At 38.1% G+C, this 24,253-nt stretch overlaps 1 protein-coding gene across 1 annotated transcript in view; it reads right to left on the minus strand.

Moving 5' to 3' along the window:
• The window catches only part of JAG2 (jagged canonical Notch ligand 2), a 73,985-nt gene that overhangs the window by 26,502 nt on the left and 23,230 nt on the right, over positions 1–24,253 (minus strand). The window contains exons 3-6 of the mRNA XM_068399272.1: positions 19,652–19,706; positions 12,594–12,848; positions 11,539–11,599; positions 336–466 (exon numbers count right to left, since the gene is read on the minus strand). Of these exons, the coding sequence (XP_068255373.1) occupies positions 336–466; positions 11,539–11,599; positions 12,594–12,848; positions 19,652–19,706 (502 nt within the window). The remainder of the gene's footprint in view (positions 1–335; positions 467–11,538; positions 11,600–12,593; positions 12,849–19,651; positions 19,707–24,253) is intronic.

Consider the following 24,253-nt stretch of genomic DNA (forward strand, 5'->3'; position numbering starts at 1 on the left):
AACAGGGAACACAAATCTTACTATTTTAATCCCTAGTCAGACATACAGATGCTTTTCTGGCTTGAATATCATTCACTGACATCATCCCCATATTCCATTAGCTAGCTTGTCATCTCATTACTATTCACAGAACAGTGAATGATGAGCAAGAGACAACTGCATGAATTAAGAGTCAGGACCATTTCAAGCCTTTTGTCTTAAACTTTTTATATGACATTGTCTGCCGTAAAATCATTATAAATACTCAGATAGTTGCACACTAGCAGGAAAAAAATGGTTAATGAGTTATCAGTTAATCATGCAACTTATTTTTCCTGTACATTAATGTTAAGTACCTTTGTTACAGAGCAGGCCACCCCAGTTGGTTTCACAATTACACTGCCATGGTTCATTACAGCTCCCATGAGCACAGCCTGGGTAGCGGACACACTCATCACAGAACTGTCCTTGCCAACCATAATGACACCTAAGATGTAAGTTCACATGTTAAAAGTTAGCAACATGATGCTTAATTATCATCATTACAGGTATTTAGAACACTACACTTACCATTCTCAAGAACAAGGTCAACTGTTCAATGTGCAACAGAAAACAAAACTTTATTTCTCCTGTTTAGAAGGGACATTCTAGTCTTGTTGAATGTCCTTACTGGAACTCATCCTGCACAACCGTATTACACACCATAGCAACACTAAACACTATGCATTACAATAACTGTACATAAATTAGTTGTTCTTTCACAAGAAGTTCCATCTTCACATAATCATCTCGCACTAGGATAAAAATTGTAATTGGTATAAAGAAGTTGAAACTACTTTTCAAAAGGACACTGCTGGCTTGCTGCATCAAGCACCATAGCTTTTTTCTGTCTATGAAGATAAATTTCAAGATATTAGCTAGTTTGTTCTGGAGTGCTACAGTCTTGAAAGACTAGGGCAGCCAGAGATGCAGCTGCCTTGTCAATTTTCTCAGGACTTAGAATAAATCTGTAAAAAGGTTTCTCTTGAGAAACTATTATATCCTCAGTGTTCTCTAGTGACATTATGAAAAGGGTGCTCTTTGGAGAAAGGAGGAGAGAGAACAGAAACTAAAGCTATTAGCAATTCACTTGTTTTACACAGAGTTGAAATTCCGTCACAAGATTTCTTCAGAGACCAGTATCTTTATGTTATCTGTAACAGAATTCTGATAACAAAACAACTGTTTATGCTACGGGAAAAGTGCTAAAATCTGAACTTAAAAAGAAGGACATAGGCTAATGCTTTTTTTAAAAAACATATTCCATATACACTAATAAAAAAAGAAATAGTAGGCTTGCTCTTTTGAGCCAACAAAAAAAATGTTCTGCCTGTTCTCATAAATAATTGAAGAGTCATACTAGCAACAGAGATGCATAAGAACACATTGAATGGGAGTTACATGCCAGTGGAGCCCTAATGCCTAGAGAAGAAAAGCATTAGAAAGGAAACTGTACTTTTTTAGATTTAACACCACCATTCTATTATCAACATGCTTTGAATACCATAAAGGAACAGAAAATAAATTCTTAAGTCTTTGGGGTGTGGTGACAGAAGACAAGGAAAAGAAGTATAAACAAGGAGTCTTGGTTCCTTGTGAATCAATGCACTTCCACCATTTCAGTAACCTGTGTCAATCCCCAAAGGAATAGAACAGGTTATGCTGGCATCATATTATTTAAATTTCCACTGTTTACATAGGCAGAAGGAATCTAGATGCAGATCTTTGCAAGGTGATTATTTTTTTTTTTGTATAAAGTTTTATAACTACTTTCAATTTTTAGTTCCAGTATCTGCTCCTCATTCAAAACCGCAGTTGCAGGATCCCTAAGGAGAGCCTCAGCTCCATACCTAGACGAGCGGTTGTAGCCCTCTGGACTAAGCAAGGCTGTCAGAAGCCTGGAGAACACACGTATTTCAGAAGCAGCTTGCTTTTGCTGTATTAGCAGTAAGAGGAAACAAATACAGCTCCTGCTAAATTTGATCTCTTCCTTCCTCCTCAAGGACAGAAAAATCTTTTCAGGGGCTGGTAATAAACAATAAAAAAAGCACTGTAACTCACTTTACTGGCCCCAACCCAAATCTCCATCTATGCCAAACCTGGCACTACTGCCAGTGATTCACCATGGCTATCCTAGCCAGAGCCAACTCCCCACCCACATACAACATGCATTTTCAAGGGCTGAAAGTCTGCATCACAAATCAAATAATCACAATAACTCAATTTGTTTTCTATACCGAATGGATAACAAGTTTCTTTGTCTAACACTGCACTGGTGATTAAGAGTGCAAAGAAAAATACAGCCACCTTCTTAGAACTTGAAGGCATCTTAAGTACCTACTTGAGTTTGTAGGTATGCTTGACTGCATTAAAATCAGTTCAGCAGAAAAGGGTTGCTGCTTTTTCATGATATTCAACACAAAGTTTACTGTTAAAGTTACCACCAAGCCTGAGAGAAATAATTTCTAGAGGCTAAGAGCAGTCCAAAGGAACACAGTGTTTACAAGTCAAAAGGTTACTATGTGGTAAGCTGATCAGCCTTCAGTTTACAAGGAAGAGTAAATTAGGATTTCCTCTTGAACAGGAAGTCTGGTCGCATCCTACATTAGCAGGTGCTAGAGCAGCTTTAATTCCACTTCCTTCTAAAAAGATAATGTTTACATGGATCTCAGCTCACCCTTAGAGCAAGATGTGATCAAGTGAAGTCAATTCAGAAATGGGCACATCGTCATTTATAAGAAAAAAAATCAAGCCACAACATAAGGATGAAAAAAGGTTAATGATCCACGAGAAGCCCAAAAGGTACAGACACAAGAGCAACATCATCTATAAAAGACCCCAAACTGAACCCCTTTTCAAGTAACAGTCACTTGTGTAAAAGCCTAAAGTAAACTGCTAGTGCAGTTAATGGTGGGCTAAAGTTACTTCTTCCCTGCCTCCCCAAGTTAAGAATAATTTGTTGGAAGTTTCTGCAATCCTATCTTTTTCATATCTGAATAAATAAAAAAGCTAGATTTAGAGAATTCATAAGGATTCCCATTGTTCAACGGACAAAGAAAATTCTTATTGGAATCAAGATTCTACTTCCTTTGTCCTTCCCCTCTGCTGACTTCATCAGCTCTAACTCATCTTTACAACCAAACTCACACAAAACAAAACCAGAGATGGCTTAATCTTAGCCCTTGCTGCGTTATTAGCAGTACAAAAGAAGCCACCATAAAGAGATTGTTACAGTTTAGTAACTTCCTGATGGAAGGCTGAAGTACAGGCATCTGCTCCCAGACCAAAGTGTCCCTTCAGGTCAGCATTAACACAGAGAGAGTGCAATAGGAACAGAAGAACAACTGCTAGTGATCTTGAAACCAAGAACTTGCATAAAAGATCCCAATAATTCTATAGATGCACTTCACAGCTTCCGTTTTCCTTAGATGAGAGTCTGGTGGCAATAGAAAACAATAATTTAAATACAAGGCTGGAGGAAGGGGAGGTGGCAGGAGTTAATATTAGCAAAGACTCTAGATAACATTTCAGTCTTGAGATTAGAGAAACTGCAACTGTGCAGGAAAAATATTGTTGTCATTGACAAGTAGATAAAGTCACAATAATTCAACTCATAGTGTATACTTGGTTACAATAAGCAAGTTGGGCTTTAAACAGCTAAATTCCAGGATGAGGAAGAAAGATCTACAGTAAATCACAGTGTGTTTAAAGTAGTAAATTTATTGTCAAGGAATCCTACAGAAGCACCTGTCACTACGCTCAGTTCAAAGATACTTATGTACTCAGAGGCAGGAGCAGAGAGGGAAGTGGGAAAAGGAGAAAGAAACAGAAGATTTTGGTTTTTTGCTTTTCCTGGGGCTATTAAAAAAGGTAAACTGGTCAAGGTCAATAAACAGAGATTTTTCCACAGAACTGTGCCTTCCCTGTGTTCTTTTGAAACAGTTATAATTCAGGAAAAAGACAAAATAGGCCTTTGCTTTCCTCTCAGGATGCTTGTGTTATAATTATTTAGTGAAAGCTTTAAATTGGTTTAATTAGGTTTAAATTGAGCATTTTCAAATCAGATGGCACAAGGTGTTCAAAAGATCCCACGTTGCTGTATGTAAACAGATATATTATTTGTGAGGATAAGGCCCTGAGCAACCTGATCTAACCAGACCTCCGTTGGGCAGGGGACTGGACTTTCCAAGCTCCATGATTTTATAATAAATCCTACAATGGCAGTTACAGAAGTGAGGCAGAAAGGCAAAGATATGTACCCAGATCCTGATGGTCTGTAAACCATGGTCCCTCAGCACCTTGCATGATTAACTCCTTATCCAAAAGGAGGACGCCTATTACATACCAAAAAGTTAGGGTGCTCTCAACAATCAATATTAACTCGGCTGTTTTGTACTATCTTCACACATGGTTTACTCTCCTAGTTCCATCGCTCCTGGTTATTTGAGAGTCCTGAACTTTCTGTGCCAAAACATTGCCTGAGAAACTTCATATTGCAGGTCACATCCAATCACTACTCTGGTTAACCTTACAAAAAGGCTCGCAATACACAAGAATGAGAGGATACCTAAATAAATCCTGATCTACCCCTAGCTACCCAGCTTTGTCAGCACTTAATGCACAAGTACACCTAAGCCATCAATGTGAAGGAAATCAAAACCAAACTACTTCACGTCTAGGTCAAAATACAGGGCCTAAAAATAAATTGAAGAAATCATAGGGAGGATATAGGCAATGTGCTATAAGCCTTTAATTACCACAGGTTACATCTTACTGGTATCTTGCACATCCTACAAAAGCTGAAGTGAAGATCACTGTGCCATATTTACATGTCATTTTTAAAGCAGGCTTTTTGGAGGGAGCTTCTCCCACTCATATTTCAATTGGAAGCTGTGGCCAAAACACTCAACACAGGAAAACGAAGCAAAACAGTGACATTAAGAGCAGAAGAAAAATGCATCATTCAGGGGTGGGGGAGAAATAACCCTCTTAAATGGAAAACTACTAAATCTTCTAATGACGTGAACAGGATGGTGTTGCATAGGCCAGAACAATAGCTTTATATTCGTTATTTACTTAAAATAACTATAAGAAAGTCTGTTTAATCTTTTAAGAGATTGTTGCATAGCAGGCAGCAATATGGTCTAGCTGTTAGGAGATGCTACAATTCTGAGCATCCAGATTCAATGTTACAGCTAGTACAGTATTCACTAAGATTTGTCACAGAAGCGCTTTCTGCACTTTCCTACCTTTGAAACAGGCATGACGGTTTTGTGAATAGGGAAGGAAAAGATGCTTATTAATGAACTCAAATAATTTAATTACCTGAAAGCTTGTTGTCTTTTCCTCTCACCCCCAGCATTCTTATCAGACCAAAAGATACAAACCTTTCCCTACAAGATTTTTTCTCCCCTAATAAAGGAAGTCATTGAAAGTTAACATTCTCACTCTTAGAGTTTTGTGAAGGAGCTGATAGAGGGGATAGCTCAAAACTGTTTACCCAGAACATATGGGGAACAGTTGCTCACTTAACTTGCAGTAAGTGTCTCTAAGGGTGTGTCTGTATTTGCGTTAGTTCACACCAGGAGCATGCTTTTTGAGTGAACTGCCTGATCAGTCCTGTTGATGGTGTGTTGGTTCACATCACAGAGCTGTTTTGGAACACAGGAGCTGGATTTCTTTTAGGTCAAACTAAGGTAATGTAAGACAATGTATGCCAGGAGCACACCTAATGTGTTCCAGCTGCAAACAGGCATTCAGTCCACAAGAACAGACTAGAGCTACTCTAAAATTAAAAAAAAAAAATAAAAAAAAATGAAGTGTTTTTAGTACTGATATTGGGTTCTCAACACTGCTTTGATCTACTGTTCTAATTTGTCTGCACTACCTACACTACTGTAGACACAGGTTAAAGTACCACATGTTTTTACTTCCTCTACACCTGCTCACATTCTCCTGGAAGCAGCATCCACCTTTAGGATATATTCTGTGCCTTTTTACCCACTAACCCTCGAAGGAAGCGAGTGCAGAGTGTGCCTCCGTTCCTTGACCAATAAAGAAACAAAACATGGGATTCTTTGTCTAACTTAATATCTCTACTTGTGAAATACTTGCCAACAATTCCAGAAGGCTTACCACTAGGACATTAAAAAACCATAATAAAAGCATACTGGTTACGATAACAGGCAAGAGAACTTATATGATGAGACACACAGCAATTGTAATACTTTTTCAAGTTCTTTGAAACTCGAAGCTGTGATACAATACCTTGCACCAAAAAGGAGACAGAAGATGATGTCCAGGTGCTGGCACCAAGTGGATTCCTGCAGGGCCAAACAATAGCCCTACAGTTTTTATGGACTATAGCTAATCCAGGTTACAGGAATTGAAATGGTCATATGCCACAGCAGCTAGCACACTGCTCAAACAAGACTTTCTCATTTACTGTTCAGAGCAGCTTATGAGATTTCTCCTAATTTCTGGAATAATTTTGGAAGGAAGCCATAACATTTATATCTGCTCTTGACAAGTCCTTGTTAGCCGGTAACTCATCTGTGAGCATTTTCTAGATGTTTAGAAATGGTATACCCATTTCAGTGTTCTTTTGAGATTTCTATCTGATCTAGCTAGTATGGAAGTTCCCCATCTCTTACTTTCTCCCCATTTTTAGAAGCAGGCTTTGTATTTCCTGCCTTTTTTTAGTCCTCCAAGATAATTTGTTAGTTCTCTACAGTCTTTCTATAACAACCTGCTTTGAGATGCCTCACCAGATCTCCTTGTACCCAAGAATGAGTTTACAAGAATCTAGCTGCCTTTTTTTTTTTTTTTTAAAGCTTAGGCAGAGTTCCCAAATGTTGATGTTAACCATGTTATTCACCCAACTGTCACAAAAACACAAGTAAAGAGACTAGTGATATTTGTAAGTCTCCTACTGAAAAGGATAGGAAGACTGTGCAAGCCTTTAACACTTAACAAAGGATCTCTAGAACACTAGTACACCCTCAACACTCCAGGTAGTTGTAGCTCATTTTGCAACTCATGCTTTTGTTCCTGCATCTCTGTAAAGAAAGTACTAAATAATAGTTGAGTAGGTTCTGGCCCTTATAGTGACAGATTAAGGGAGCAAAACCACTTGGGAGAGGCACACAGCACCTGCAGGCACTGCTGGACAGAAGAAAACAGCATCGCAAGCAGGGCTGAAGTGGAATACAAGGACTACAAAAGGCAGGGCACTGGACAGGAAGTTTGAGAAGTCTCTTTCAACAGGACAAACATAAGATACATGATTAAATAAAAACAAAGTCACCAACATTGTAAAACCAAAATTTTGTCACATGTAGTTCAAAAGCAATTCTAGAGTAAGACAGTTCAAAGCACTCAGATTAAATAATTAGTTTACTTAAGTGAGTTTTAAAAACTGCATGCTTGTTTTGTTCACCTTGTACGAATCCATGTTAAAGCACTATTTACCATCCCATTTCTGAGTCATTTCAGTTAGTCTACACATACAAAAATTTCTTTAGAATCACAGTTGTGTGAAGTAAGATTTTCATTTCCCAGGACGTAATCTAGGTGCTACCACAGCTCCAGAAGCTGAACACAAGCTGAGCAGTGCTAGAGATTCGACCCCCTTTGTTTTGCTTTGGAAGAGAAATTTAAAAATTCAGAGGCAACAGGAAAAGTAGAAAGACTTCTGAAAATGCCATCATCCTGGCAGAAATATGACAATGTAGGCCAGATATGAGACATATCTGGACTTCTGCCAAACTCATACTACCTTGGCTCAAAATGAAGTGAAAGATGAAGCTGTTAAGACTACTGACAGTTTATGAGTAGAACCAAACATACTCAAGTCAGCAGTTTTAATCAAGGAAGGAGACTGTAACTTGTGGTTTCCCTATATTCAACTTTGATAATTTCATGAGATGATTGAGCCTAAGCCAGTTATAAGTCATTAGGTCAAACTTCATTCTTCTCTAGACAGTTTAATGGAATTTAAAAAATACTTCAAATGATGCAAAAACATACAGAAAGCACTGATCATTGTGGCTTGGCAGTGTTGCTTCTTTGACAATCCTTCCTACTAGTTTGGGCTGGTGAAGTCAATCAACAAGACCACATGGTCTGCCACTGCAGGCTCAAAAACAAAGAAAAAAAAAAAGATATTACAGTGGCCAAACACTTTGAGCCTAGATATGGCTAAAGGCTGGGGGTTTTTTTATTATTTTTATTTTGAAAGATTGCAGTTTCCCACCTTTGCAAGATTCAGCTAAGTTGCTTTTGCTTTTCTCAAGGATGTAATTTTGCTCATTATTCAGTAAATTATTACTTTTGCTGAACTGCTCCCACGACGACAAAAACTATCACCTAGACCCAGCCATACCACAAAAATCATTTCCTACCTCTCAGGTAATTTTGAGACATCAGGTCATGCCCTACTTATTTTCCATTTCTTTGATGAAAGCTCAACAAGAAAATGGCAGACTTCACAACATCACGACTTCCTCAAAACAAGGGGTACACAAACTTGCCCAACAGATGATGTACAGTTACAGCTAATGGCAAATCCTTTATTAACAATCTGTAGTCATCTAGCTACTTTTAAGATCTGTTTTTGGTATAACATTTAATGCGAGAACAGCTCTAAATTACATTGGAACATCAAAGTATGGAAGGTAGATCCTTGCTGAGAGTTAAGCTGAAGCCTCAGAGCCATTTCTTAAGTGACCTGCATGTTCATACAAGTTGAAGATGGAAACCGTTTTCCAACTTTTCTATTTATAAATGCCACTGCAGATTTTGGCAATCAATTAGCTATTGGCACCAGTAGATTTCCATACATCTCACACCCATGTTTTTCTCACATTTTCATTTTCTTTCTGAATTAAAAAAAGGACATTGTTTTCACCTGTTAAATGATGGTGGCAACTGTCCAAAAACCAGGATGAAAGAATCTAGATTATAATTCAATAGCACTAAACATAGCAGTTTCTTTTAAATAACAGCTTCCTTTGAACTGCTGAAGATAAAGGTCATGTCTGTAAGCCTTGCTTATTTTTAGTTCAGCATCATTTTTCTACAGAAAATATTATCCATTTGGGTTAAAAGTACATTTCTAATATAACCTAATAACTGTTACAGAATACAAGCTAAAGAGATCTGCGTGAACAAGCTCACGCTACCAAATCACATTTAAAGAGGTAGCCAAGAACCTTCTGCAATACTGGAAATAGAGTGGCCATACATAGAAAAGCCATCGTTTTCCTTCAACCTGCTGATCACAGATCTATCGCTTCAGCAGACAGACATTAAGAAACAAGGCAGATGGCACACAATCCATCTGAAACATTAAGTCCCTTATTCCTCCCCCCCTGTACTTTCTTTCAGATGAGAGAATTCATCCAACAAAACAGTGAAATTTCTGGTCTGAGTCCTTCAATATACTCAGTGTTATTTTTGTGAGCTTTGTTTAGCTGGGCAGATTAGAAGGTGGCACCTAGACTTACGACACTAAACGCTTCTTCACATCAGTGACATGCTGTAAGGAAAGGCTTCGCTCACTTGACAGTCACCTATTTGCAGTCATCTTAAAAAAAAGTACCTTAGCCACCCAGCCCATCATCTTCAAAGGTTTCATATTCCCTTCTTTAAACCTTCCTCTTCCTCTCCAAGTTCTGTCTTCCCAGATACAACTGGTATCACAAAGAAATGAAAGCTAAAAAGGAAACTGCACCACCCCCTCTCACCTCCCCAGAAAAGGGCACTGTTCTGCATTTACTCAAGCCTGTTGCTTTTTCACCTTTATTCAAAGGCTCCTTGCATTCAAAAAGCAAACACTCACATGCTCCTAGGACACTCCTTTGATACCTACAGGACTCCAGAAACCCTTACATGAATCAAAATTCATTAGAGTAGGTTCCCAAGGGGAAAAAATGTGTTCTTAGATGGCTCAAAGGAAGGAGTACTTCTTAACTCAGGCAGAAGTGATACTGGCCCAGCTCTCAACTATAATCTCTACTTGTAACCTAAAAAAAAAAAAATCACCAACAGCAGCAGGGGCACACAATACTTGAAATCACAAGCAAAATATTTAATGATATGAAAAGATCCCAAATAACATTAAATAGAAATATTCTTTCTTACAAAAAGGAAGTCATGATTTAAACATCTGCTTTGGGGGAAAAAAAAAAACACAAACAAACTTAAGGGAGGTTTTATAGCTCTTCAGAAGTGAAATTGCACATACACTGAAGTGCTGCGCTTCATATGCTGGAATTTAGAGTTTTCAGTCAGATTTGAGAGCTACAACACATCAAATCTTCTACAAGTCAGCAGCATCTGATGAAAGTTTCAGGGTGGCAAGAAACCACTCCGTGGTGCAACGATTTAAGACTCACTTTGCTATCTGCCATAACCCACCGTCAGAAACTCCCAGCAGGATGGGACTTGTTTGCATGTCAGCTGCCACAGCTCACAAACTGGCACCTCAACCTCAACTTAGCTCTAAGCCCAAAGCTAAGTAACCTGCATCCTATTTCTGCCACTTCCATGATGGCTGTAGTAGTTACTAGTAGGAGGATGAAGCAGAATTGCCTTAAACTATGACAGCTTGCCACAAACAGTATCTGTCAGCTCTCAGGGGTTCTGGCAGCCAGTTTCACATCATTCCAAGCAAGCAGATTCAACACAGCTTACAAAGGAATCACTGCAGAAATCCACTCTTACATATGCATACACTCTTATGATGCATACAACTCTGACCACAAATACTCAAGAACTTACACAGGATCCCAAACTTGCAAGCAGACCTGTCCCATTTCTTCAACTGCCAGTGTAAAAATAACACCCATTTCCCCTTGACCTACTGTGTTGAATGCCTGAACTTTTACAGGGAAACAATCAACTCCTCTTGCTACTACCACAGAGGCTACTTAGGCTTCATCACGAAGTTATGGGAACGCTTCAGACACTGTTGTCTCAGATTTAGGGACCAAAAAACATTCGCTTGGGGTAGAAAGTTTAGGTTGGGGTTGCTACTGTTATCTCCATTACTACCAAAAAACCCTTTTTTTCTTGGAAAAGCTAAGTTTACTATATTTTGGTGATCAAATACATATATTGAGTGTTCTAGAACTGTAAGCATTTCCTAGTCGTAACAGTTCAACGTGCAAGTTCCCCTTTTTATTTGAGGGGAACAGATAGTACATAGAGATCAAAGCCTCTAAGGATTTTGAAAAAGAAAAAATATTATTCTCATTTGATGAAGGCATAGTTTTGGATTACATGAAGTGAATCTGTTCAGTCCTATACACACACAAAAAAAGAATAGGATTGCAAAACAGTATGATGTATATGCAGTTCTTACATGTGTAAGATCTACCTCAGATTTATTTCCATCCAATTTTATGTTTGGAACATTTTCCATTTTAAAGTAGACTTTTTAAAGTAGCAACATACACAGAAAACACTAGGAAAGATCAGTACTCATAAAAAAAAAGATACTCAAGTATGCAGACTTACTTGCATTCCCCAGGTGTACTGCAACCCCCATGGAGCAAATTACATCCTTGTTTACATACAGCTGTAAACAGAAAAAGGTTTAGGCATCAGTCTGGGCAGCTGGGTATCCATTAGTACAGCAGCAGTCTGGAACTGTTCAGCTAGCACTTCTGTTATTTGCTGCTTGTGCAAAGCAGACTATCTTTTGCTATTTCACAAAACACAACCCCATTGCAACTGTTGATGAAAAATAAACTTAAGGTAGCTCCTTGAAAAAGTTGCTACCAAATAGGTTTGCAGCAAGAGTGTCAGCACCGAAATGTTTATCAAATACAGTTATTTTTTTAAAGCTGGTATTAGACTGGTATTATGCTGGAAAACCCAAGCTTCAAAAGGTACACATGACCTTGAGTAAGCCCTAAAAACAGTCTCCCCTCTCATTAATAGACTTTTTACTGAAAACAAACAGAAAACAAAAACAAGAAGCCCTCAACAGAAAGAAGAGTATGTCAAGTAATTTTAGCACTAATTACTCAGAGACTGAATGCAAAATGCAAAGAGATTTGATTGAGTGGTACATTAAAAAGGATGACTACACTTGAATTTCTGTTCACATTAAGAGATATCAAAAAGCTTTCAGCTTTGCATACATTACACTTAAAATGTTTTCATTCACAAAAACAGTCTTACAAGGGCATTTTTACAGGATTAAAGTCTACAGTATTACTGATGTCATCATTGTCCAATAAAATCTTACATTAAGAGATGTAATACATCATTTTGCTTTGAAGTAACACCACCATTGAATAAAGTCAGTTAGTAAAAAGATGTTTCACTATTTCAAATCCTAAAATTTGTTGTGTAGCCCCAGAGCATGCACTGCAAGCAACACTATATTGTGTCCTGGGCTCCACTGTTCACAGGGGATGTTTTTTCAAAGATTTGTATTCAAAGGATAAAGTCTGTATGTGTTAAAATTAATATTCTACAGCACCAACACTACAGAAATATCTATTACAGTTTATACCTATTACATATACATTAGAGCTACTCTAAAATGAAGGAAACAATACTACCTTGTTTACATTCTTCTCCCATCCAACCTTCCATGCAGGCTTTGTTTCCATTTTGATCACATGTGTAGTGACCAACAAAATCATCTCGAGGGCCACAAAATTTATTGCACAGAGCACTGTAGTAATTTTCATCACACTTTACTCTTATTTGTACTTCAAAATGGGCAACAGGACCATTAAATTGTAGTGTCTTCCATCGATCTTCTGGGTTGATCATGCCAGCATGTGCCACTCGTTCTATTAACAAGTCTTCACCTTTTTTTTTAAAAAAAAAGTAAATTCAACAGGTGGTAAGCTTGATAGCATGCAAGCATATATAAATTCAAATCAAAAGTATTTAACTGGTTAAGAGAATACCTAGTAAAGAAAATGTTAAGATGATAAAGATCTACTGTATAACTGAATTTTCCTTTGCCTTGCAAAGTTCATTACAGAAAGGCCAATTTAAAAAAGTGTCCCAAAGGAAATATTAAAAAACCCTGGAACATAATCCATAGGAAATAGCTTATTTTTCAAGGCAGCCAAACATACCACACCCACACACTGACAACCAGCAACTTTATCTTGATCTGAGGCTCTTTTTGCCTCCTTTTTGTCCTTATAAATTGCAAAATCTGCATAACCTAGTTGTTGAGATATTAAAAGTTCTCTGGTGCAAGTTTAATTTTAAAAATAAAGCAAAACACATACTCAATTTGCTGCAAAATTACTAAGCAATAGTAAACGTTCTGGTAGGCTTGCATTATGTACATAAATTAGTTTTTTTCCATTTTATCATTCTCTCTACAGCAAAGGTAAAACATCTTTACAAGCATTTCATAGAACACTTCATGCAGCTAGTATTTGACATTTTGAGAAGAAATATACAAGTAAACCCAGGATTGTCAAGGGGCCATTCTCAACTCTGTATCCTGCTTATCCTTATCCCCAGTGGAACTACTGATAATTATGATCACTGTTGCAAGACACTCTATAAGCATCACTGCCTTGCCCTCACAGAAAGCAGCAGCACTGCTACTGCCAGGCTCCATTAACTCAGACCAAATGCGCACAAAATATTAGCTGTCACGTGGGACAAGAGGATTCTAGGATATAAGGTTATGGAACTGCCAATACAAAGTATTTTCATTTTTATGAATATCCATTTTGTATTTATCCATTTTACCCTTAGTATAGAAGCTTCAGTACTAGGAGATGAGACTCTGTTATAGTCAGTACAATGAAATTATACAATTGCTTCAGTAAATGTTAAGAATAAGAAAAGCACAGCAAGAGTAAGGGTAGACAGTGAGTAACTCCAGTGATAAGAGTTTTCAAATGTTTTCACTATTCAAATCTGGTAACATCCTACTACAAGTGTTTTCCTAGGTGACTCTGCAAGCTGCAGCTAGAACTCCAAGCGCTATTTAAGCACAAGAAAAAGGTACAGAAGCTCCACTCGTATACATGAATTTCATACCCCTTTATGAAACAGCTATCATATTGCCAGCTCAGAGCTTCAGCATCCATTTTCTTTAAATAATAAAGATCCTTTAAAATGCATATTAAAAGAACTAAAGAACCAAAATCTTGCACACAGCAAGAGCCTATAATGATAGTGAGATAAAGTCTAAACTTCAGATTATTAATAATATAAAACACACCAAGCTGGTAGCAATTGATACTAAGCTGTCATTTTCAGCAAATGTGTTTCACCTACTTACTTTCTAGAACTCACTAACCTAATCAGTTTAGAAAATAAAACCAAAGGAGTGACCGTTTCTCACCTAGGAAGTTATCGACAACATAGAGGTATCCTGTGCATCTGTTACCAAAGCTGCATCTCCCCCTCAGCACATAAAAGACTCAAGGGACAATTTTCAGTCACTCCAACATTAAAGGAAAAGGAAGCTACAGAAGTAATGGGATCTGCAGTGCCTTTTGTCAGTTTAACATCTTTTTTCAAGCTTGCTTCTACCATGAAAAACTTTCCTCTTAAAATTAAGGAATATTGAACTAAAAAAAAAGCTGTTTTAATTAAGCATTGAAAAGTTCTCCAATTATTAAGAACTCACAGTATCTCTGCTTTAATATTAAAAGTGGTATTGCCGCGTATAGGCTACAATTCATGCTTGCCTGGACTAGTCTGCACAAAACATTTTATGGCTAGATAAGACACACTGAAGTCTATCTCTGTCAGTATAAGAGTGGACAAGAAACCTGCAAGCTAGAAAAGGCTGCTTGCATTTTATTTTTGTCCGAAAGGATATCTATCATACCACCAGTCACCATTAAAAGCTTCACAATTAGATTCAATGTCTTTTCATAATCCTATTCTTGTCTAATGACTATTGAGCTGAAAACGTTGATGAAAAACTGTAAAGGAAAAATGCTGAATCATTGGATGGTCAAGGAATTTGAACAAATAGCAAGTGTGCAGTATAGAGCTATTTTCCAACTATAAGCAACACACGCTCATTAAAAACAACTGCAACAGCCACTGCTGTAGAAGCACTTCCTCAAAGTGCATCACATGGACTGAAGAACAGGTCCTGAGATTAAAGGAGGGGCCTATATAATTAAAATCTTATCAAGCATCTTCAGGCTAATGCAGATTCATCACAGTTAAACAACTGGAACAAGCATTACAGCTATTGCAAATATACCTATACAGAACAGTCCTCTTAATACCTGGGGTCAAGAACAGAGGAAATAACCCAACAGTGCTTTTTTTTAAAAAAAAAACCAACCAAACAAAAAACCAAAACAAACTTCATCTTCACAAACCCCTCTGAAAAAGAATGTATTCTGTGTCTTAATAGCTTTTCCTCTGGCTTATATCAGTAAAACTAGGGCTTAACAGCCTATACAAGCAAGCCCAATAATTTACCCTGAACCACAAAAGACATCAGGAAATCAGCTCCAAGTCATTTAGTTTCTAATACTAAATTCTTAAGTATCAAGTATGAGAATTCTTCTTTATTTCAAATTTAAAACTGATCCCAAATAGTAGGTGCATCTTCCAAAGAGATCTGTAATCGCAGGGAGGAGCATGTTTGTCAAGGTTCCTCCTTCCTCCTACACAATGCCAAAGTGTTTCTGAAGATATTGTCTCTCACATTTAGTTGTTTTGATGAGACAAGTTTGCTCCTCACACCTGGTTTACCATTAAAAGTCACATTAGGAACTCAACACATTACACTTCTTTTAGCCCTCAGTAAAGGCAATGAGCTGCGTAACTGAATTTGGTTATAGGTCAAAAAAGCAGCATACACTAATCTAACCTCCCCCCCTTACACACCTCAGAAGCAATAGGGCTTCTTGACTACTAAGAAGTTTTCTACAAGAAAAGCAGATAGTGGCACAGATGTTTGCATAAAAGGAGATGACAGCTAAAAGGTGGTTCTTAAATTAAGCATCTGAGTTTTGAAAGAGGAATCCTTATCTGAAGAATATTTAACTGTAACTGTGCGATCAGGAGCCATGCCTACACTTAAATAAGAACACTGCTCATCAACACACTAACTTTTAGCATAGGTGAGACATTCCCAACAAGCCACTCACAGGGCAATACAAAAGGTGATGCTGGTAGCTGTTTGCAAGGAAACACACACAAGGCAGCATAAGAACTTCACGCCCAAAGGAACAGGAGGTGCCCTTCTCAGGAAGTACATTGTGTCTTCAGCTTTTTCAAGCAAACATTTCAAAAAGCCGTAAGGACAGATTAGTCTCCTAAATACTAACACGAAAGAGAAAGGCAACCACTGCATCCCTGCAGTAGAGGTAGTCAAATGGAAAGTTACTTCACACATGAAGATGTCAGCTTGCTTCATAATGGCAGCGTTGGCTTAGGCATTGCCAAGACCTCTGCTATACAACTAGAAGTTCGCCAAGTCAAATGACTTACCTGGAAAGTAGCCTTGCTGTGACAGATGACAGAGAACAGGCCCTTTGCAGTGACTTTGTATCTAAGGCAGTTTCCTCTCCCCCTCCTCCACCCTCACAAAGCAAACAAGTGGTAACACTATACTGCCACGAGCTTACCTCTGAGCCAACCCTGCTGCACAGAGGAGGAAAAAAGCACATGAGTAGTTCAGTAATCAGGGTCTGAAAGCTCCTCTTAGAGTCTGTACTTTGAGGTAAGTACTGAGGAAACATTTGCCCTGGCAGACTTGTTCTTGAGATGGGTACTTCACAGACCTGCTCTGAGCACCCTTGCCTTGCTTTTAATGGGTGCAAGGAAGAATAAATGATGCTAGGACAGGGAGGGAAGAATGACAACTGCTCTAAAACCTTCAAGCTGTTCACTGGAAACCCCTCTTTCCAGGTTTAGTTTTTTTGTTTGTTTGTTTGTTGTTTTGTTTGGGTTTGTTTTTTTGTTTTGTTTTTTTGGGTGTTTGTTTTTTTTGTTTGTTTGTTGGGTTTTTTTTTCCTTTTTAAATACCCACTTGAAAGTCCAAGTCCGCATTTAACTTTCAGACTTGCTCATCCCCATTAAAGGAAAGCAAAACTTGACTTTGGAACTAATTAATCAGCTTATAAACAGACTCTGGCAATTACTTTGATTAATCTTTCTTACAGTAGCAACAGAAGACACATGTAACGTGATCCAGAGATCAGCTCAGTGTTCGGGATATGATAGGGAGTTCAGCTTTCCACAGATACTCTCTTCACTCCTCCAAGATGCAGATATTGTTTGTCTTTTCTCTGGAGGAGTTGCCATATTCCCTTTCCTATTCTCTTACATAAGATTTTTTACTGATATCTGTCCCTGTTTGGCAGTTCAGCAGTCCTTGCAGAAATACAAGAGAAGCATCTTTACATCTTGACAGATTCACAAGGCAAAACCTACTGAAGAACTCCCTGCCAAGACCACTCAAAAAAAGAAAGTCTTCAGCATTAAGGAATTCTTCCTAGAAATCTAATGTGCAAGTCTAAACTGCAGCATGGCAAAGCAACAGGTCTCTATCATGGAATCAGTAAACAGACTACAGAAACATTTAAGCAAGACAAGCATTTAGCTAGTTTTCTGCCAAATTATAGGCCAAGAAAGCCTTCCTAAATTCATATGACAAGCCTTCTAAGTTTCAAATGCAACACAACTTATCAGCACCTCTCTGGCTGCCTATATTAAAGGGAAGTTCACCTTCCATTAGCAGTTTCTCAGGAGAGCCAAACTGTAATCTGACACTTAGACTCCTGTAGTTCACGGAAACTGTTAAATTAAGGAGATGGCCCACTGGGCCTCCAAAAGACACTATATATCCAGTTGTCCTGAAGTTCAGGAAAAAAAAAATACATCAATGCAAGTAAAAAGATTTGTTAAGAGTACGTTAAAAAACTAAAAAGGCATAAGAAAGACTTAACACAAGCCTAAAGTGATTGTCCCCTTAATCAAGCACATTTAAAAAACCCCTTGATTTTAAAGCTACAAATTGCAAGAGGATTCTGCAGATTCTAAGACAAACATAGTAAGTTATAAGAGCATTATTTATTAAGTAGCTTATTAAAAAACAAAATTCAGCACTTAAATGCATGCAGATCTGTTTTGCAGGATAGGCTCTTCATGTTTACCCCCCATCTACACCATCTCATGAGTTGATCTGCCATCTAGAACTAAGGCATGAATATTCCAATAGTCACTGTCTAGCTGCCCCTAAGTAAATAATTCCCAAGCTGGAAACTATTTAAAGGAATTAACTTCACACAGTACTTTTTGAATAAAGCGTTCAAGAAGATGCCTCCGATCTGTTGCTCTGTAGGATATCTAAACTTATTCAAGATTCAGGCTTACTCTGCTCAGCACACACGATCTCATTGTGAGTATCATGTCCAGCTTTGGGAAGTGCCATTCAAGAATGCTGTGGACCAGCTGAAGGGTTGCAGCAACATGAATTACCAGAGATCTAAAGAAAACATACCTATTAGAAAAGGTTGAAGGAGCTGTTAAACAGGACAAGAGAAGCTTAATTCTAACAGAGGGAGGACTCAGGAACAAGCTACAGACTCATCATTACTTTGTCTATCATTGGAGATGGAGTATGTTCAGAAAAATCTCTAAGTTAGGAAAGTCTGTCAGGAAAATGCAAGTGGGACTGATCCCAATCTTCAAGGAAAAGGACCTTGAAACTCTAAGATAGCCTTAATATCAATTGAACTTTGCCTATTTTTTATGCTTGATGCATCTTGATAATGATGGACAGTAAAGCAGCAGAGAATGGAACCTATAATTAGAAGCTGGGACATAAACCTTTGCTATCTTGATGTCCAAACACTTACATTCCTCTGTATTGATTCCAGCCAAGATTAAATAGCCCATCGTTAACCACAATGAAAGCCTGAAGTTCACTTAACACTTGTAGCCAAAAGCACTGATTATTTTAGGACAAGTTTGTAAACCATTACCAAAGAGTAGGTTCAAGCTGGAGCCCTACTTCAGCAACAATATGGCAGCCAGCACCTGCATATGATTTTGAAGTATTTATACAATAATCTTGCCTTTCCTTTAGATCAATAGCCCTGCTCTGATACTAAGCATTAGCATCTACAGACCAGAAATGCAAGGTAAATTTCAGTACTTTAGGAGAAAAACTGAGAAGGAATGATAACGTGATTTAGAACGTTTTCATCAAAAACACCAAGCATGGTTTCTTTTTGATGAGCAAGAATGCTTACTTGTTTATCTGATTATGAAAAGTATTGCACAACATGGTTATAGGTAAACTGAGGAGAATTTAAAGTGCAACCCAGCACAGACAATTTTCCTTTTTTTAAAAAAAAAAAAAAAAAAAAGGCCTACCATGATTTTTAAGCATTTTTTAAAGCTAATTATTAAGAATCATGTATTACACCCTTCATTTACTATCATCCATTCTTTTTCCTATCAGTAATTTTTCACAGTTCCTAACCCAATATTCACTGCTTGGATTTGTACATGCCCTTTACTTAGACAGCAGGCTTGCATTCAGACTGATTTGGCAGGATGGCCAGTTGCAGCAGCATACCATTTGCCCCCTCCCCAATCTGTTTACATACAGCACGGAGTAAGTAAAAACTGCAAGTTTTACATAAATACTCACCAGCTTTTGTATCATTATCCCAATCCCATGCTTCTATTATCAATGTGAATGATCTCTGAAAAGAAACAAGACACCAGTTAGACAGTAATAAAAAACTTCTGCTACACACCAGACACGAACAGTGATTTGGAATAAGCAGATATTGCTGCTACAAAAAAGCCAACTGAAAGCAGTTAAAAATTTCACTTTTCTGCTGTCATGTGAAAGCCCTTGAAGGCATATTCTCAAAAGCATGAAATATAATAGCATTAAAAACTGTCGGGCAAAGTATGGTAACAGCAAAACAAAAACATTCCCCCCCACCACTAAGGACTGAATTATTATTATTATTCTCCTCCCACTGCATCTAATTCTTAGCTTTGCTTAGCCACAGAAATGCTTTTCAGAAGTAGCCCTAAGAGGTTTGAATGAAGTGAGGGGTTCGGAATGCTGGGAAACAGCTAGGATATTTAAGACTTAAGCAACTGAAGACCAAAAAAAAAAAAAAAACAAAATCAGAGCCACCCTTTAGGAAGCAGATGAAGGATCAGTCTATATAACAGATCTGTTTGCTGTTTTCTAGAAAAGCATATCTAAAGAAGAAACACACAAAAATCCACCCTGCATCTTGATAAATTAATCTATCAAGAATTTAGACTTCTTTGTCATGAAAAGGGTAGTGTGAAAAACAGACCTGCAAAAGACATGCCAGAAACATAATTGTTAAAGGAAGCACAATTGGTAGTATACTTTCCCCTGAGGAAAGAGGAAAAGCATGATTTCAGACAGTTTTAAAATGATTTGGAAAAAACATGAAGGCTTCACTTCACTAAAGCAAGGCTTCAGGCATTTTTCTTGGTTTTATGACCAAACATGTAGAATAGACGTTGATATTCAAACACTAAACTTATTTAGGAAAAAGTTACCTTATGCACCCATGTAATGTTTACCTGCTTTGAGTTTATCAAGAGCAGCTGTCAAACCCTTCAGCTTTGACAGTTTCCAACTTGTCCATATTACTATTGAGATTCTTACATACTACATCTAAAACCAAGGAAAAAAGCACCAAGAATAGAAAGAGTTATCGTGCCACTATCCTAAAACCCTCACGTGTACATCTTTGTGATTAGAGGCAAGCCACACCAAAAACTGTAGCTCGTTAAATACAGCAGAGCCAAGCCTTAATGTGTGCAGAATTCACAGGCTAATGATCTATAAATGCACATGGACCTCGGGACATTCAGCCAAGAAATTAAAAGCACCATTTTAGGAAGAGGATTATGTAAAATTTCAGTTATCTTTCACAGGGTGCTTAGGACTACTTTATTGTTACATCAAGAGATGTACATTTTTACTTTGAGATAGCTTGTAAGTGCTTTGTACACCCCTCACCTCCTCAGCAAGAAGGGTTGATCATAACACTAAAGTCTCCCTATTTTAGAACAGCAGCAGCAACAAGAACAAGATAGATCAGTGCAGCACTGTAAGCAGAAGGGCTCTGCCTGAGGTCCCTCATGACTACAGCAAGGGATCAGTCTACTCAGAAATGCACTTAACTGAGTGTGTATTTTTCTATTGCTTAGTTACATTAACATATAAACCACAAGCTATGCCTTTGAAAGATGTTTCTTCTGTACTTTCAGCCTTCAGTCATACACTAGGGAAGATTTTCCATCGTTGAAACAGATAAAGGTTTAGTGGTAAATGGTTAGGTTACACTTAAGGAGGGGAAAAAGGAAGCTCAGAAGTGACTACAATGGACAGAGGCATACTTGGGCTTGAACTGCCTTTGGAAAAGAACAATCGATAAAAATCAGCTGAGAAATTAAAGGTCTCTACCTCTGAAGTATGACAATATAGCACAACTCAACTCCACAATTTTTTTTTTTTTAAAAACAAATATTAGTGGAACACTTCAGTAGCTTCACCCTCCAACTCCCTGCTCTCCCCTGCCCCTCAATCTCAGCATTTAGGGAAGCAGGATAGGATCCTAATGTATTCTGAAAACACTAACTGCCACCCCTTCTCCTAAACTGCTACCTGAAAAATACATGTAAAGTGAATAGTATCGGAATATAAGTACTATATAGTATTGCCCTAACATTGTCTTCTGGCAGTTGCAAGTCTCCTTATTTTGGGCCAAAATTTTAAGTGTTAACCTAGGCACAATTCTGCAAATCAGTGCATGATCCAAACCTCTGTTATCCACCTCCTCTGCTTTTAACAACTGATCTTCTAACATATCCCTCAGTTTTCCTGTGTTCCATTGATTTGTATTACAAGTACAAAATAGGGCTCAAGTGCTTCCAGATGTCCACTTACTCATCTTATGTAAGTGCTGGTCTTTCCTACTGCAAATTGGCTGTTGCATCTGACTGCCCACACAAGCTAAGGCAGAAAAAAAAAATTTAAGTTGGACTTGCTGTCTTAGGAAACAGATCAGTCAACTATGCCTTCCCGTCATTCCACTTGAAAGTTGATTTGTATCTTGGCCTAGGATGCTAAGGAATTTTTGTGGGTAAAGAGAGCTCCATGCAATGCACTGTTCCAGCACACACACGCTGAAAGGCGTGAATGGGCATAAAGAAGCATTCTACCAATTTTAAGATGCTTAAAATAAGGACTCCCATAGCTCCGGTGGCAAATCTGCCCATCTAAGCTGGCATAGACTCTGGAGTTGAAAATATTCCTCTACTACCTTATAGAAACTTAACAGTACATTACAAGCAACTATGACTGGTGCATAGCTCTTCTTCCAAGATGTGGAACAATGGCATTTCTGGCCAAATAACTGACCTCCACAGCCCACGTAGCTCATGCTGCCTCCTGGTGGCAACCAGAGCAAGGATGGGGCTCTGAGAGCCCCAGGTTGTACAGGCCTAGTTTCAAGCGTATGCTTTTACCCTCCTCACACTGGTGGCCATCAAGAACTATAAGCCCATGTATAAAAAGCTTAAAGAACATAGACAAAGACAAGACCCACACTATCAAATCCTTTCACTTACTGGCATCCCATAGCCTCAGTTTCCCCATGTCTACTTCTGGGCTAACAGGCAAGCACTTGGCCATTTACATGTCAGCAAGCATACAGAGTGTAACATTTTAGGAAGGCTTGTAGTCACATTTGTAGGAGATTAGCAATGTTATTCAAATGGCAGTAAACAGTATTGATAGGCAAACACATTTATTGGAAAGTGAGTTTCAGCTAGAAGAGTTCTTGCTTGTGCAACTTCCTGCTTTCTACTGGCAGTTACACAGTCACCCTTCGAAAACCCCTGACAGACATAGTAAGAATGTAACCAGAAGAGAAACTGATTTTGTGGTTATTCTACCACTAGAGAAGACAGTCAAAGTTAGCAACCCAACTTGTCATCTCTTCCTCACCTAAAATCAGTAACTTTAAAGAGGAATTCCTCTCTGTGGTAGCGTGACATGATGATGTTACAATTACTACACCTCAAAACAGGAAATGTATCCTTAATCTACTGGTTCAAAAAAACCCCTCCCCCCCCCCCAGTACCAAGTCTTGCACTAGATCTGCTTAAATTCTTTTGAATTTTGCACTTCACTTTAAAACAACAGCTGAAAACTTAAAGCAGCATCCGTGTTACCAAATATGTTCATGGTATGCTGTGCTGAGAGCCTTCCAGTTATTGCTCAACTATCAGAAACATTTGACTATCAAAAACATTTATTAATGGAAATTTTAATATCTATACACTCACCCATACCATAACTGTGCCCAATCATACAATCATCAAATGGTTTGGGTTGGAAGGGACCTAAAGATCATCTAGTTCCAACCCCCTGCCATGGGCAGGGACACCTTTTCACTAGACCAGGTTGCTCAAAGCCCCATCCAACCTGGCCTTAAGGAGTAACCAGAGTAAGAGCTATAGGCTGTATTAACACTAACGGATATAAATTTTGAAGAATACTTTTAGCTTACATAATAGACATACGCATTTTATAAAAGCTCTACTATTGGCTTGCATTAGTCCCATCTGTACTCTTCGACAGAAAGGCTAACATAGACTACCCAGCACATCTCCTGCTAGCACCAGCTGCAATTCTCTTCTGTAGCACATTTACGCCAGACAACATCTTTCTTAAATTGTGCTTCCAGAAAGTAATTACAGAACTTGCATTAACTTAGCTCTTGTCCAGAATCTAAGGTCTACCCATACTGCAAATCTTTAAACCCCTCACATCATCCAGCAGTATATTTGCTCTCTGATAAATCTTTCATAAGAACAGGCTAGCTTAAAAGCTATTTAAGGTAGGAAGTTCTCCACAGAGGCTACTGATACAGATATAAGTGTGTTCGAGTCCCCACATAAATTTAACAGAAAACTCTATAGTTTTATAATAAGTATCCTAAGAATGCCCCAAATTCACGATCTATTATGCATAATACACAAGCACCACACCTGCTTCTTTTCTAACTTTCACAGAACTCTTGTTGTAGGCTGATACAACTAGCACCTTACAAAAGCAGGACATGCACGTTCCAGTCTTTTCTTATACATAAGAAAAGCTTTGTAAAGTAGCGTCTGATGTTCATTTCAACTAGTACGAGCAAAATATTAGATAGTATTTTAAAAGCGACCACAGCACAGACTG

Source organism: Nyctibius grandis, chromosome 4 (assembly GCF_013368605.1).
Source record: "Nyctibius grandis isolate bNycGra1 chromosome 4, bNycGra1.pri, whole genome shotgun sequence".
In the NCBI taxonomy this organism is placed as follows: Eukaryota; Metazoa; Chordata; class Aves; order Nyctibiiformes; family Nyctibiidae; genus Nyctibius; species Nyctibius grandis.